General features: G+C 35.3%; 1 protein-coding gene across 1 annotated transcript; it reads right to left on the bottom strand.

The window, feature by feature from the left end:
- Nucleotides 1-1732: 1732 nt before the first annotated feature.
- Nucleotides 1733-2726, bottom strand: LOC103680025 (vomeronasal type-1 receptor 4-like). Its single transcript, XM_008709553.1, has one exon. The coding sequence runs from the start codon at nt 2724-2726 to the stop codon at nt 1749-1751; it is 978 nt and encodes a 325-aa protein (XP_008707775.1). The 3' UTR covers nt 1733-1748.
- Nucleotides 2727-16268: the final 13542 nt, after the last annotated feature.

The raw sequence follows: 16268 nt of genomic DNA, 5'->3' as shown, positions 1-16268 counted from the left end.
CTTAAAAAAAAAAAATCCCTTCTTCCATTTAGCATGGTTTCATTGTTCATCCATGTGTCATTCCTTCTTTTCTTTTTATTCCTGAATATGAGTCCATGCTATGAATATACCATGTCTTTTTATTCACTCATTGGTAGGTGGACATTTCGGTTATTTCCATGTTTTTATATTATGAATAACACTGCTGTGAATATTCACATACACCTCTTTTTGTTTGGAAAACTCTTTTCAATTCTTTGGGAGTGGAATTGCTGGGCTGTATCTTAATTCCATGTTTAACTGTTTGAGAAACTTCCAATCTGTTTTCCACAATAGCTGCACCTTTTTATGTGCCCACCAACACTGTAAGAGGGTCCCAATTTCCCCACATCCTCTCCACCCTTGTAATCATCAATCTTTTTTTTTTTTTTTTTTTAGCCAATCTAGTGAGTGTAAACTATCTCGTTATGGTTTCAATTTGCATTGATCAATGGTATGTGTTTTAAGTACACAATTTTTCCCTATAGGGGTACCAATTACTGAAATAATTCTGTGTGAATCTCCCACTAAAATCATGAATATGCTGCCTTCTGTTTATAATTTGTTTTCTTATATTGATGTTAGCCTATTTTGAGGGTTCAAAATTTTAGGGCAACTTTTTTGTTCCAGTTGTCTTAACCTTTATCATTATTGTAGTACCCTCTCCATCACAAGTCCCAGTTTTTGTCTGACAGTTTAGAAATACATTAGCTTTTAAAAAATTAGTATTTGCATATTGTAATTATGTTCAGTTGAGTGTCTTCATGCCTTCCTTGTTTTCACCTAGCTGAATTTTTTGTTTGCTTGTTTTTTACCTCATCAGTCAGTCTCTGTTCTCTGGCTCTAATTCCCAGTTTTCCCTTTCATGAGAAGCTATGAATCACACAGTTCTGTGCTGTAAGCGTCACTCATGTGCTGAGGACAGCTTCACTTTCAGTGTGATGTTTGCTGCATTATACTTGTTTGCATGTAGTTCTTAGGGAAAAAATATTTTAAAATATTTTGTTGATAATTTTAGCTCTTTTCTAGCAGAATTTTTGAGGTTTTATGGTATAGTGTAATATGACATAAAGGAATGGCCCCATATTTCTTTCTAAAAGTAGAAATCTGCAAAGAAAACACATTTTGCTATTGACACAAAAAACATGCATAAAAAAAAAAGAACTATTCAAGAAGTACTTCCAGGGATGCAAATAGGTTCAAAGGTGTGCATAGAGGAAGTAAAGTGGGGCTTCTTAAAGAATAGAGGATGGTTTTTTGGGGACTGGAGCGTTATTCATAAGATGAGAGAAACATGATTGTATTTACACATATCACTGCTTATGCTTAAACCAAATATAACTGGTGTAAAGTATGTAAAGTATGAAAATAGTATGAAATAGTGCAGATACCAAGTCTTTTGGTCTAAGGGAAGATTTGTCTAGCGTAATACAGCAAGTGTAGTTACTGTAACTGAACCTATAGATCTGAAACATTAGGAAAAATCTCTTAAAGATAGGATAATGCAAAAAAATCAAAATGCATTTTTGAGAATGATTATAAAGTAAAGATTGCCTCATCCAGGTGTATCTGTCTCAAACATGTTGTATTCCACAAGTCTAGTCATTTATCTCCTATGTTCATGAAGCTGGATGGATTGAGAGATGTCCAAAGGGACAATTCTTAGCACTCTTTCACAATTTGACCTTCCCTAAATTAAGGGTGGGACATTCTAACTGAGGCCCTTTCTGTCAGAGAAGTGTGTGAGGGCACCAGGTGTTGACAGAAATTTTGTGTTGAGAGGATTTTCTCATCTTTGCAAAGGCACAGTTCAGAAAGAATCGTTTGTAATGATTTTTGATCAGTAAAAAAGGACAGATTGCTGGATAACAATGGGAGAGAATTATAGTGATGTTCTCCAGACCTTTTACATTACGTGTATAACTTACATAAATGGTAAGGAAGCTATCACCCCAGTAAAAGAAAACAAAGCAGCTCACCAGTGCCAGGATTGTGTGGGTGGCCTTGGTTTCAGGAGAGGGTCTTGGGCTGAGGCAGGTCCTGTGGAGATGCTTCACTGTCTTGCGATGTATGAAAAGGAATTTTACCATGTACACATTGGTCGAGATCATTAGGAACACACACAGAAAGTCTCGTAAGACCATGGACCCTCGAAAGACAACTGACTGAATGTAATCAGGATTCTTCCCAATACAGTATGTCAGAGAATAGAATTTGTCAAGTTCTGTGCTGTTGTAGGGGGCCCATGTACTCATGATGACATGGATATAGATCAGCATGTTGATGATCCAGAAAGAACAGAAGGCAGGAAAAATGTATGTGCAGATTTTGGGTTTGAGCCATGACCACCTAGAGTTGCTGGGAGTGATAATGATGGCCTGAAAAATACTCAGGAAAGATGTGGTGCAGAGGGAAAGACCCCGGGTGACTCTGTACAGGTACATCACTACCTTGCAACCAATGTCATCTAGAAAATTTCTTACTCCAAAGGCATTCATTACTTCTGGAATCCCACTGAAAAGAATTGTCATGATATTCACTAAAATCAAGTGGATAAATATCAAATCTATAGGCTTCTTTGTATGTAGCTGGACTAAGAAGGTGTTGATGAGTAACACCAGTAGCAATGTGTTTCCAATAAAACCAATCCCAATTTGAGAGAGAATGAACACTCCCAAAATAGTATCACTTGACACTATCACATTCATTGACCTCTTTACTTTGATACACTCTTCCTCAGATTCAAAAGGAACTGAAAATGGTTTGTAAACCTGATGGAAACAATTGGATCATATGGAGACTCCATGAGGTATGATATCCTCAGCAGGAGGTCGTGCAGATGCTCTGTAAGAATATTCAGGAAAGTAAGAATTAGTTCTAGAGGTAAATATCAAGGATTATTGATGTCACTGCACAGGAATATATGGGGTTAGATAAAGCACACTTTTAATGAAAATATACGTGTAATTCTAAGAAATAAATTGAGTAATCTGAAGAAGTATTTTTTCATTAAAAGCAATATTTCAGATTGATACAGATTCCATTCATCTTCTATGTATATAGTCTGAACTTTCTCTCAAATATTTGAACGAATTTCCATCTTTTGCCATGAACAATAAAAAGCTATTATGTATTTTAATGCATATAGTAGTGTTTCTACTGTACAGGACACACATTATTGTTATAGACATTCACCAGGAGAAGACTCCATCCCCAGAGTCACACATGAACATCTGGCTCTTTAAATGCCATTCCTGACCCTGCTACACTACTTTCAAACTCCAGACCCTTCCAATGTACACGATATCAAATCACCTCCTGGGTCAGTACACTGCATCCTCCAGTTCTGTTTTGAAAATTCACTTCAGCTTTTTATTCTACCCAAAAATCACTGATTCTCTTGAATCTCTCTCAGGTAGGGGTATCTATCTCTCCCCAATCCCCTATATCACCAGGACAGAAGGTGGGAATGTCTTTTTTGATTCCCAACACTTTCAGATAAGTCTTCATCACTCTGGCTTTGAAGCAACATGTCATCAGTCTACAGACCCCACTATCCATTTGGAGGTAATTTACTCACCCCAAATCACTCCCTTTCTTAGCACTTGACTCACTGCAACACTCCCCAATTCACCTCCTGTCATATCTTTGGTGATCCTATGATCCACACAAAGAACCTGTCCAGTATCCTCAGCCTCTCTAACATTTGTGATTTCCTCTCTTCCAACCCTCTTTCCTCTGCCTTCCCCCATGTCATCCACACTCTCCTACTCACATACTAGAGTCTGCCATTACCAATATTGTAAATTCATTATGTATCACTTCCAAGCATATAATCCTCCTGGTAAAATCCTCCTGGTAAAAGCTATCATAGTTTATGTAATCTCTGATTCCAAACTTACATTAACATCAACTGCAAAACATTGTGTCTGCAAAACATTGATCTCTTTGCTCTCCACAAGACCTCCTAATCTCTCCTCTTCAACTAAACTTCCTTGATTCAGGATTATAATCATTTCCTGCAAAAGCATGTGATGCCATCACTTTTTTCCCTGCATCTATAGTCCTCTCACGCACACATAGTCTGCCTAGTTCACATCATTCTACTCAGATAAACAAGGCTACAGAAAAATACATAACCATATTAAGTGAACTTATATTAAATTCCTCACCACTGAGCTCCAGCGGGCTTTCATTTCAGCCAGCAATCCCACTAAATTTTGTTCAAGAGTATTCCTTGAGTATTCTCACTCTTATTGATGACTATTTCATAACTTGTTCTTTCTCAAAATACCGAAAAATCCTCTCCAAATCTCATATTCAATTGATGGTCCATTGCATATTTTCCATTGAGATATAATTGAAATGAAATATTATGTTAGTTTCAGATGTACAGCATAGTAATTTGATATTTGTATATATTGCAAAATGATCAACATCATAAGTCAATTTCACATCCATCACCACACATAGTTACAATGTTGTTTCTTATAATGACAATTTTAAATTCTACACTCCAAGCAACTTTCAAATATACAATACAGCACCATTCACTATGGTCTCCATGCTGCCAATAACATCCTCATGACTTATTTTTTTATATCTAGATGTTCATACCTTTTGACTCCTTTCACCCATGTCACCCACCCTCCAATCTACATTTCTGTTAACTACCAGTCTGATTTCTGTATCTATGAATTCAGTGGATGTTTTGGGAATTTTTTAAATTCCATGTGTAAGTGAGGTCATACAATATTTGTTTTTCTCTGTCTGACTTATTCAACTTTACATAATACCAACAAGTTACATTCATGTTCTTGCAAAAGGCAAGATTCCCTTGTTTTTTTATGACAGAATCATATTCCATTGTGTGTGTATATATATATACATAGTCCATTCTGTATGAATAATATGTCATTATATATATACACCTTGTATATATATTATACATAATATTCCATTGTGTAAGTGTATATATGTTCATGTGTGCGTATATATATACCATATTTTCCTCATTCATTCATCCACCAGTGATTTCCATATATAATTTAGAAAAATAAAGCAATCAAAAGACATTCCCCCCAATTCCACCAGTACATCAATCCCACTTTCTGCATCTTGCTCAGAACCTCAGCTTTGTCCTCTGGCTCTGAGAATGGGTTGTCTGTGCTTTTTGTTAGAGTCCATCCATGCCTTTGTGCAATAAATCTGGAAATATCCTTCCTGCTCAAGACCATCTCTTCTGTTATTCTTTTCTCTCTCAGGCATTATCAAATTTCCCCCAGCAACATGCAAATGTACTGTGTGTCTTGCAACTTTCTCGAATAACTTCTCTTCTTTTGAGCAATTCTCCTCTGAGGAATTGTCTCTACTCCCTGTCTCCAATTTGTTGCATCTCATTTGCTCTTGATCCCGTGAAGTGGCAGACTGCAAAAATGCCTATAAATTCTCCACTGACATTGAGGTTGCACCCATGATGTGGCTTTTCTCTGTCCCTTTAATGGGGGTTGTTACTTGGGTTGCTTTGGCCAGTTAGTGTAGAGTAAACATGGCACAAGCAATATCTTGATAAGTGCCCTTAGGTGGAGCTTGCTGTTCTTCCTCACTGAAAACCCACCACACCACCATGTGAAGCATCCTAGCCTTTTATGGGCTGAGCAACCATAGAGAAGAAATATTCAGCCAAATTCCAAAACTATATGCCAAGCCATTTCATTCCAAACATCCATACCCATATGGGACACCAGTCGTCCCCTAGTTAACTACTGACAAGACCACACTTGCATGAGAAAGCTAGCCTAGAAGTAAAACCACTCACAATCAAAAAGTCACTTAGACTATGATTGTATTTATACAAAATTACAAAATGCATAAATCCATAGACAAAAAGCAGACATGTGGTTGCTAGAGATTGGATGGATAAGGGATAGAGGAATGAGTGGGTGGGGAGGGGGGCATCTGTGCTGCTTTTGAGGTGGTGAAATGTTTTGAAAGTTAACAAAGTGGTGGTTCTACAACATTGCAAATATTATACATGCCATTGAAAGGCACACTTTAGGATTGTTAATTTTATGTTATATTCATTTCACCTCAATAAAATATATAATATACATCTAAATAATTGTAAACTGTATGCACCAAGATGTAAACAAGAATAATGTATTGTGAAGAGTTTAGATTTACCAAGAAATGCTAAGATGTCTTACCTTTATGGAATCTCTTCACAAATTTGTCCATATTAACATCCTAAAGAAAAATGGCTCCTGACTATCACAGTAAATGGGACAAGAACATTCATATACATTTAATATCCATTTATGATAAAAATAAAATTCTGTAGCACATTATAAATAAGAAGGAAATTATTAATTTGTGCAGGGTAGCTACCTAATATAAACAGAACAAATTAATACATTATGAAACCCCACATAGTTAGTTTTAGTCAGAAATGTCAGATTTGCACCAACTATCCAGTCCCGATTTTTATTTCATTTTCTCTCTTAAGATATGTGGCAAAGAATTGTAAATGATAAGCACTCCAAAAGTCCAAAAAAAAGTAATTATTATCATTTACTGATGATAATATGGTCTACACTGAAAATAAGGTTAAAACTCTGCAGAAAAATATTATAATAGGTATTGCAACTCATGAGTTTAAAACTTATTTCCTTGACTAGACAATATAATTTTAGAAAATAAAAGGTTTACAGTAACAGTAATACTATGACATAATCTCAAACGTCTGCAAAAATTTCTTGGATAAAATTATATAAATCAATTGACAGAAGGTAAGACAGACAGAAATCAGTAGCACTACATTGACATTTATAAATCGGAATATCTGCTACCATAAAAGGTCAATTCTTATGAATATTTAAAATTTATGAAATGAAATGCAAATGCAATTTTCAAAAGAATCTAAACCCTTTTGTTGCATTGAACTTGACAAATCCTTTCTATATGTTCTTTGTCAGATCAGAAGATGATGAAGACCCAAGAAATATGAAGAAGGAATACAAGGCAATATGTGAAGAGAATGGTTAAAAGAAATGAGGAAATAGGTGGAAGAGTTGAAGGGCATTATAGGAGAAAGAGAATTAAAATCAGGAGATGACAGTTAACCAAATTGAAAAAGTAAAGAGACGGACAATAAATGTGAAGGAACAAGTGAAATCAGAAAGAACAGGAGGGTGGAGGTAGTGTCATCCCAGCAGGGAAATCAGCTAAACACAATGAGGGGAAAGAGAGAGAAAAAACAAACAACAGAACAGAAGTGGAGGCAGGCAAAAAGCTAAAGAAAATCCTGCAAATCAAAAAGGCACAGAAGCCAAGAGAGGATTATGGGAAAGGTAAAGTTTAAGAAGAGATAGAAAAACTATTAGGATATATGTCCATCAGAATAAATTAAAAGTCATGGGGCGCCTGGGTGGCACAGTGGTTAAGCGTCTGCCTTCGGCTCAGGGAGTGATCCCGGCGTTATGGGATCGAGCCCCACATCAGGCTCTTCTGCTATGAGCCTGCTTCTTCCCCCCACTCCCCCTGCTTGTGTTCCCTCTCTCGCTGGCTGTCTCTATCTCTGTCAAATAAATAAATAAAATCTTTAAAAAAAAAAAAGAATAAATTAAAAGTCATGAGATGGAGCACTTTAGAAAATCAAGAAAAAAGAATACTTTTCCAGAAGCATTAGTTATCTGAGAAAGAAACTTCTTTGAAAACATTCAGATAGGATTGCGGAGACCCACTTAAACTCTCAAAGTTATGATAAAGATAATTTTAAAGTAAGGACATTTGAGATTCAATGGTTGCAGAAAAAAAGCTTTCTAGGAGCTTCTTTTCCTCACTGAAAGCAGGAACTTCTGGGATTGAAACTATTCAAAAAAATCCCTTCTCTGGGGTTTTTTTATTGTCATGAAAAGGATGAAAAATACCACTTACACCTCCATAGTCAATGATCATCACAAACTTTTTGTATCTGCCTTTTCCTCCCCTGAAAACCTACTTGTTCATCTCATAAATCCTCTTCACCCTCACTCCATTTCCTTTTTGAGATTAGGTATAAAATGACGTAATTTTAGTAATTTACAAGGTTCTCTTTTGTGAGCTCCTGTAATCCCATGAACAAATTTGGGGTTTTTTCCTCCTGTTCATCTGTCTTTTGGAGGTTTAATTTTCAGGGCCCCAGACCCAACATAAAAGAGGAGAGGAAAAAGATGTCCTCCCCAACATACTGAACAAGGATCATAAAGATCAAAAAAAATATGAATTGGTATATTTTCAATATCAGAAAGCACTTACAAGTGTGAGGAACAGGGTGTCAAAGCAATCAAAAATAAAGAACTAATAACAAATTAACAAACAAAAAAATGCTAATTTATTACCATATATGGCAACAAATGGAAGAATGAATTAAAAATTAAAACTCCAAATCAACAAAAAGAGTTGTGTGAATAGAAAAAAAGAAGAGGAAAAAAGAAAAGTGCACATGAAAGAAAGAGAAAAAAGACACTAATAACAGAAACAAAGGCTGGGAGAGAGTAGACTGAATTAGCAAGAAAAGAAAAAGAGAGAGAAGAAAGTACAAACACAATATAAATTTATACAAATTGAATAAGTAAAAATCATGGAAGCAAAAACATGTAGAAATGCATCTTAGAAAAAGTAGCTTTTATTTTTCAAATTAGGTTATAAATCTGCATGTGGGAATGATATATTTATAGAGTATTATATATAGATTTATAAACTTTGGAATGAATTGAAAGTTTTCCACCATTTTTCTTAATGTTTTTAAAAGTTTCTGAACTGTGTGTCACTTTCGTGGTCCATAAATTTATTTTAAATGATTTTTAAATTAGACTTGCAAAGAGAGACTTAAGACTTATACATGAAAAGAAAACTATACAGGAATAAATGAGAGTGAAAATAAACTCACTGAAAGTTTTAAAGTTTATTATAAAATTAGACCATGTGCAAGAGTAAGGCAGAGCACATATGAATGACAGTAACAGGTGCATAGTCTTATGTGAAAGGGCATTACTGAAGAATGAAAAATATTACTGAAACTATGTTAAAGAATGTAAAGAAATGATAGAAAGGAATAAAGTATATGCATTAATAAAACAGAAGCACAGACAAGAATGAGAGTAACAAAACTGGAAGATAAAAGCAAAAGCAGGAAAAAATTGAAGAGGAAATTAAAAAGTTTTTTTTCATAATAATATTTTTATTATATTATGTTATTCACCATACAGTCCATCCCTGGTTTTTTATGTAAAGTTCGATGATTCATTAGTTGCGTATAACACCCAGTGCACCATGCAATACATGCCCTCCTTACTACCCATCACCAGCCTATTCCATTCCCCCACCCCCTCCCCTCTGAAGCTTGTTTTTCAGAGTCCATAGTCTCTCAAGCTTCATTTCCCCTTCCGATTACCAGGGTTTTAAAGACATAAATAAAGTCAGAGAAATGAAAACGGATGAGAACTGTCCAAGAAGGTGGATAACTAAAGCCATAAACAAACATAAAAAGTAAGGTATATTAAAAATAAAACAATTTCAATATAAGAGGTGAGTTTGAAGATTGCAAAGTGAAAGAAAAACTGGACAATTTTAATCAGAGCAATGAGATTTATAGATGAGCAGTGAAAGGAGAAGACAGAAGACTAAAAAGTGGAACAGGAAAGAGACGAGAGAAATGGAATAGAAAAGAAATGATAGGGAAAAAATGGTAAGTGGGGGAGTAGGAGCACAGAGAGAGGAGACTCCTTGTGTAAGACAAAGGACTTAGCTTAAGAAGATCTGAAACAAAAAAAGAATTGAAGAAGCAAATTCTTGGAAAAATGGCCAGGTGTCTCCCTTCATGCAAGAGCTGCAGACAGGAAGAGGACTTACTTCATCTGAGCTCCTCAGCACTGCAGGGGACACCTCTGATGATCTGTAGCTGGGTTCAGGTGCCTGGATCCAGGGCTATAGAAGGGGCGGGTTGCTGCATCCCCAAGGACTGGAAACCGGTTTGTGCACAGTGAACTTCTTGATTTGTCCAGAGGAATCACAAATTACAACAAATTCTCTTGATAAACTTAGAAATGTATTTAATTATAGTCAGCACCTGCGGTCACAAACATCTCTTCCTAAATTGATGAGTGATTCCAGAGAGTTCTACAAGACCAGAGGAGGAAGTACACTTAGAGTGCTCATTGTTTTCAGCTGCTAGAAAACAAAGGTGTTTTATTGCTCTAGTCAAAGTACAGCCATGCAGAGAGTAATTTTTCTCTTCTGAGACTTCTATGGATCCATAGCTCAATTTGGAGTGCCTAAGTTGACATTGATTTAGTTAAAATATATATAAATGCTAGTGCTCAAGGTTAATAACCAAAACTGAATATTCAACTCAATACTTAACACAGAATAAAAACTATAACTAATGTAACTATATAATTTAAGCAAATTATTCCGTGGTTTTTATTTTTCTTTTAGGAGCCTGCTTCTTCCTTTCCTACTCCCCCTGCTTGTGTTCCCTCTCTCTCTGTCAAATAAATAAATAAAATCTTAAAAAAAAAAAAAACCTAATCAGTTAGTTTCTGTTTCTCCAACTGAGGCCTACAGTTTGGTCCCATGCTAATGTGTGACTTGTGGGAAGGTAGAGGTTCTCTCCTGCTGATAGCCCAGCAATGTACCCCCTTCTTTAATAACACAGGCACCAGTCCCCATAACATCAGAGCAAAGGCACCATCTCTTATCTCAACTTATTGCTGGACAATATGTACCAAGTGGTCGAGGTTTCAAAAGTCATCAACAATGCACATGGCAACCATCATCCTTAAGGTGGTATATTCAGATGGAGGCCATAGATTAGTGAACAAAGGAGACACAAATAATACTTTAATTGTGCTCCTATTTTTTCAGTGAAAGAAGCATAATAGCAAGTAAATTGGAAAAAAGGTGTATGTCAAAAGATTTCTTGGCACAGGCTGGAGGATTTGCATTTTGAAAGGAGGGGTCAGGGTGGGCCCTTCTTCAAAGGTGAGGTTTCTGCAATGACTAAAGAGATGAGGAAAAGGGAATCTGGGAACCTGGGAGGGGAGCTCTGCAGCCAGAGGAAGAGGGACGTCACAGCATATCTTCCTTATCCATTTGTGTACTAATGGACCCTTAGGTTGCTTCTATATTTTGGCTATTGTAAATAATGCTGCTATAAACACAGTGGTGCCTATATCTTTTCAAATTAGTGTTTTCATTTCCTTTCTCTTCCCAGTAGTGGAATTACAGATTCATAAGGAAGTTCTATTTTTAAGTTTTAGAGAAACTTCCATAGCGTTCTCAACAGTGGCTGCACCAGTTTGCATTCCAATCAACAGTGTGAGAAAGGTTCCTTTTTCTCCACATCCTTGCCAACACCTGTTGTTTCTTGTGTTTTAGCCATTATGACAGGTGTGAGGTGATATCTCATTTTCGTTTCCTTTGCATTTCCCTATAGGGGAAAGGAGGGAAAACAGAATGGGAAGTCATCAGTGAGGGAGAAAAACCATGAGAGACTCTGGAGTATAGGAAACAAACTGAGGTTGCTGGAGGGGTGCGGGTGGGGGCTTGGGGTAACTGGGTGATGGGCATTAAGGACAGCACATGATGTGATGATTTTGAGGTGTTATTCACATCTGATAAATTGTTGAACGCTACATCTGAGACTAATGATGTACTCTATGTTGGCTAAAAGGAGTTAAATTTTTTAAAAATTTGCTTTTCCCTGATGATGAATGATGTTGAGGATCTTTTCATGTGGTTACCATCCATCTGGATGTCTTCTTTGGAAAATGTCTATTCAGGTCATCTGACCATTTTTTAATTGGACTTTTGTTTTGGTTTGGTTTTTTGGTGTTGAGGTAAGTTCTTTATATATTTTGGATACTAACCCTTTATTGGATATGTCCTTTGCAAAATCTTGTCCCATTCAGTAGGTTGTCTTCATGTTTTGTTGATTGTTTTCCTAGCAGGAAGAAAGCTTTTTATTTTAGTGTAGTTTAATTTTGCTTCTGTTTCCGTTGACAAGGAAACATATGTAGAAAAATGTTTCTATGGCTGATGACAAATGGATTACTGCTTCTGTATTCTTCTCGTTATTTTATGATTTCAGGTCTCAGAGGTAGATCTTTGATCTATTTAAAGTTTGCTTTTATGCATGGTGTAGGAAAGTGGTCTAGTTTCCTTCTTTCTCCATGTAGCTGACCAGCTTCCCAGTACAATTTATGGAAAAGACTGTCTTTTCCCATTTCATATTTTTGCCTCAAGCTTACAAATGCAGGCACTTTATTCTGTTCCATTGGTCTATGTGTCTATTTTTCTGCCAAGAGCATACTGTTTTAATGACTATAGCTTTGTAGCATATCCTAAAATCTGGGATTGTGAGGGAAGTCCTGGTGACTCCATTGGTTAAACATCCTACTATTAATTTTGGCTCAGGTCATGATCTCAGCTTCATGAGATCAAGCCCCACTTAAGGCTCCACACTGAGCATAGATCCTGCTTGAGATTCTCTTTCTCTCCCTCTCCCTCTGTCCCTCTTCTCCCTCTAAAAAAAATACTCTGGGATTGTGAACCCTCCAATTTAATTCTTCTTCCTCAAGATTTTATTAGGAGCTGGTTGTGTATGGAATTGTTGAATCACTGTATTGTACATATGAAACTAATATAACACTGTATGTTAACTAACTGGAATTAAATGAAAAACCCAACAAATATGTGATACAATTGCAGGAGTCTGAACCTAGATTGATCTGCAAGGGCAAAATTTCTCAGAAAAGGTGTTATATAAGGTGAAACCTGAATGACAAGAAGTTAGCTACAAAAACGTGTGAGAGAAAATCTATTCCAGTAGGTAAACTGGAAGTGAAAAGGTTAAAAAAAAAAAACAGATTTCTATGGCTATCTTTTGTGGTTCATAGAAATCTTTATTATTATTACTTCTAATACTATGAAAAATGCTATTGGTTATTTGATAGGGATTTCATTGAATGTATAGATTGCTTTGGGTAGTATGGATTTTTTTTTGGACATTTACCCATATTAATTTTTCTAATCTACCAGCATGATATATCTTTCCATTTGTTTGTGTTATGTTCAATTTCTTTCATCAGTGTTTTATAATGCTCAGAATGTAGGTCTCTTTCTTTCATCGTTAAATTTGTTCCTAGTTATTTTATTATTTTTGATACATTTGTATGTGGAATTATTTTCTTAATTTCTTTCTGCTATTTCATTAGCAGTATATAAAAATGCAACAGATTTTTTAAAAGATTTTATTTTTTTTTTAAGTAGGCTCCATGCCCACATAAAGGACAACATAGGGCTCAAATCCAGAACCTTGAGATCAAAACCTGAGCTGAAATCAAGAGTGGGATGCTTAACCGACTGAGCCACCCAGGCACCCCTAAACATTTTATTAGTAAGGAATCTCTACACCCAACATAGGGCTTGAACTTACAACCCTGAGATCAAGTGTCACATGCTCTACAGACTGAGCCAGCCAGGCACCCCAATGCAATAGATTTTTGTATATAAACTTTGAACCTTCCTACTTTACTGAATTCATTTATCACTTTAAATTTTTTTGATAGGGTCTTTAGGATTTTCTATGTATAATATCATGTCATCTAGAAAGTGTTACAGTTTTAGTCATTCCTTACCAATTTGGATGATTTTTATTTATTTTTCTTCTCTGATTGCTGTGACTAAGACTTTCAGTATTATGTTGAATAAAAGCAATGAGAATTGACCTGATCTTAATGAAACACTTCCAGCTCTTCACTTTCAAATCTGATGTTAGCTATTGATTTTTCATATATGACTTTTATTATGATGAGTTATGTTCCCTCTAATCTCACATTATTGAGAGTTTATGATAAATGGATATTGGAATTTCTCAAATGCTTATTCTGCATCTCTTGAGATGATCATATCAGTTTTATCCTTCATTTTGGTAAGGTGTTTTATCATCTATCTTGAATGATTTGTGAATATTGAATCCCTGGAACGAGCCCTACTGGATCTTGGAAAATGATTTTGTAATGTATAGTTGAACTAGGTTTGCAAATATTTTGTTCAGGGAATTTCCATCTGTTCATCAGGGATATTGGCCTGAACATTTTTTTGTTTTGTTTTGCTTTGTTTTGTTTGTGGTGTCTTTGTATGGTTTTGGTATTAGGGTGATTGATGCTGGCCTAATAGAATGATTTGGAAGTTTTCAATTTTCTTGCATTTTTGTAAGAGCTTGAGAAGAATAAGTATTAACTCCTCTTCAAGTATTTGCTGGAACGTACCTGTAAACCCATCTCGTTCTAGACTTTTGTTTGTTAAAAGTTTGCTTATTACTAATTCAATTTTATGAGTAGTAATCAGTCTGTTCCAATTGCCTGTTTCTTCCTGGTTCAGTTTTGGAAAATTTTATGGTCTTAGGAATTTATTCTTTTCTTACTACGATATCCAGTTTGTTGACATCTAATTTTTCATAATATGCTCTTATGATATTCTGTTTCTGTGTGTTGGCTGTTATTTTTCCTCCTTCGCATCTGATTTTATTTTATTTTTTATTATATATGTTATATATATTATTTTATTTTATTTATTTATGTATTATTATTTTATTTTATTTTATTTTATTTTTATTTCCTTGAGTCCTTGATCTTTTTTCCTTTAGAAGTCTAGCCTGAGGTTTATCAAATTTGTTTATATTTTCAAAGAATCAACTCTTGGTTTTATTGAATTTTTCTATTATTTTTAGTCTTTATTTCATATATTTATGCTTTAAACATTATTATTTCCTCCTTCGACTAGATTTGAGCATTATTTGTTCTTTTTTCTACTTCCTTTAGGAGTAAGATTAGATTTTTCGAGATTTTTTTAGTTTGTTTCTAGATATTGGAATGTATTGTTGTAAAATTCTGTTTTAGAACTGCTATGGTAAAGATTTGGATCACTGAGGTTTTATTTACATTTGTCTCTTTTTATTATAAAGTTTTCTTTTTGATTTCTTGGTTGACCCATTTCTTGTTTAGCAACATATTGTTTAGTCTCCCCATGTCTGTGATTTTTCCAATTATTTCTTGTACCTGATTTTTAGTTTCATACTGCTGTGGTCAAGGAATGATGCTCAATATGAGTTTAATCTGTTTAAATTTATTTTTTAAGCTTTATTTATTTATTTATTTATTTAAGATTTATTTATTTCTCTGAGAGAGACAGCCAGCAAGAGAGAGAACACAAGCAGGGGGAGTGGGAGAAGAAGAAGCAGGCTCCCAGTGGAGGAGCATGATGCAGGGCTCAATCCCAGAATGCCTGGATCATGCCCTGAGCAGAAGGCAGATGCTTAATGACTGAGCGACCCAGGTGCTCCAATTAAATTTACTGAGACTTATTTTGAGGCCTAACATGATCTGTCCTGGAGAATGTCAATTGCAGTTGAAATGAATGTGTACTCTGTAGTTTTTGGATCTAATGTTCTGTATATATCAGTTATGTCCATCTGGTCTGATGTGTCATTCAAAGCCACTGTTTCCTTGTTGATTTGCTGCCCGAATGATCCATCCGTTGATGTAACTGGGTGTTAAGGTCCTCTTCTATGACTTGTTATTGCTGTTTTCTCCCTTTACGTCTTTTAATTTTTGGTTTAAGTATTTATGAGCTCCTATGTGCATACATAGTTACAATTGTTAGCTCCTCATGTTGTGTTGATCCTTTCATCATTATGGAGTGTCTTTGTCTCTTTCTACAGTCTTTCTTTTGAAGTCTATATTGTGTGATATAAATATTGCTATACTGGTTTTTTTTTTTCATTTCCATTTACATGGCATATGAAAATATGATTTTCCCACCTTTCAGTTTCAATCTGTGTGTCATTAGGTCTGAAGTCAGTCTTTTATAGACAGCATATGGATGAGTCTTGTTTTTTCATATCCATCAGTCACCCCATATCTTTTGACTGAAGGATTTAGTACATTTACACTTAAGGTAAGTATTGATAAGCATGGACTTATGGCCATTTTGTTCATTGTTTTCTGGTTGTTTTTCATTTCTTCTCTGTTCCCTTCTTTTCTTGGTCTCTTCTTTTGCAGTTTGATGATTTTCTGTTGTCTTATACTCGGAGTCTTTCTCTTTAATTTTTCTGCATATATTATAGGTGTTTGATTCATAGTCACCATTGGGTTCATACATAACATCTTTATTTATACAGCAGTCTCTATAAGGATGATGGTCAGTTA

The sequence above is a fragment of the Ursus maritimus genome, unplaced genomic scaffold (genome assembly GCF_017311325.1).
Source record: "Ursus maritimus isolate PB19 unplaced genomic scaffold, ASM1731132v1 scaffold_5, whole genome shotgun sequence".
Classification (NCBI taxonomy): Eukaryota; Metazoa; Chordata; class Mammalia; order Carnivora; family Ursidae; genus Ursus; species Ursus maritimus.
Note: the sequence above shows the minus strand (reverse complement) of the source record. Positions and strands in the feature narration are given on the sequence as shown.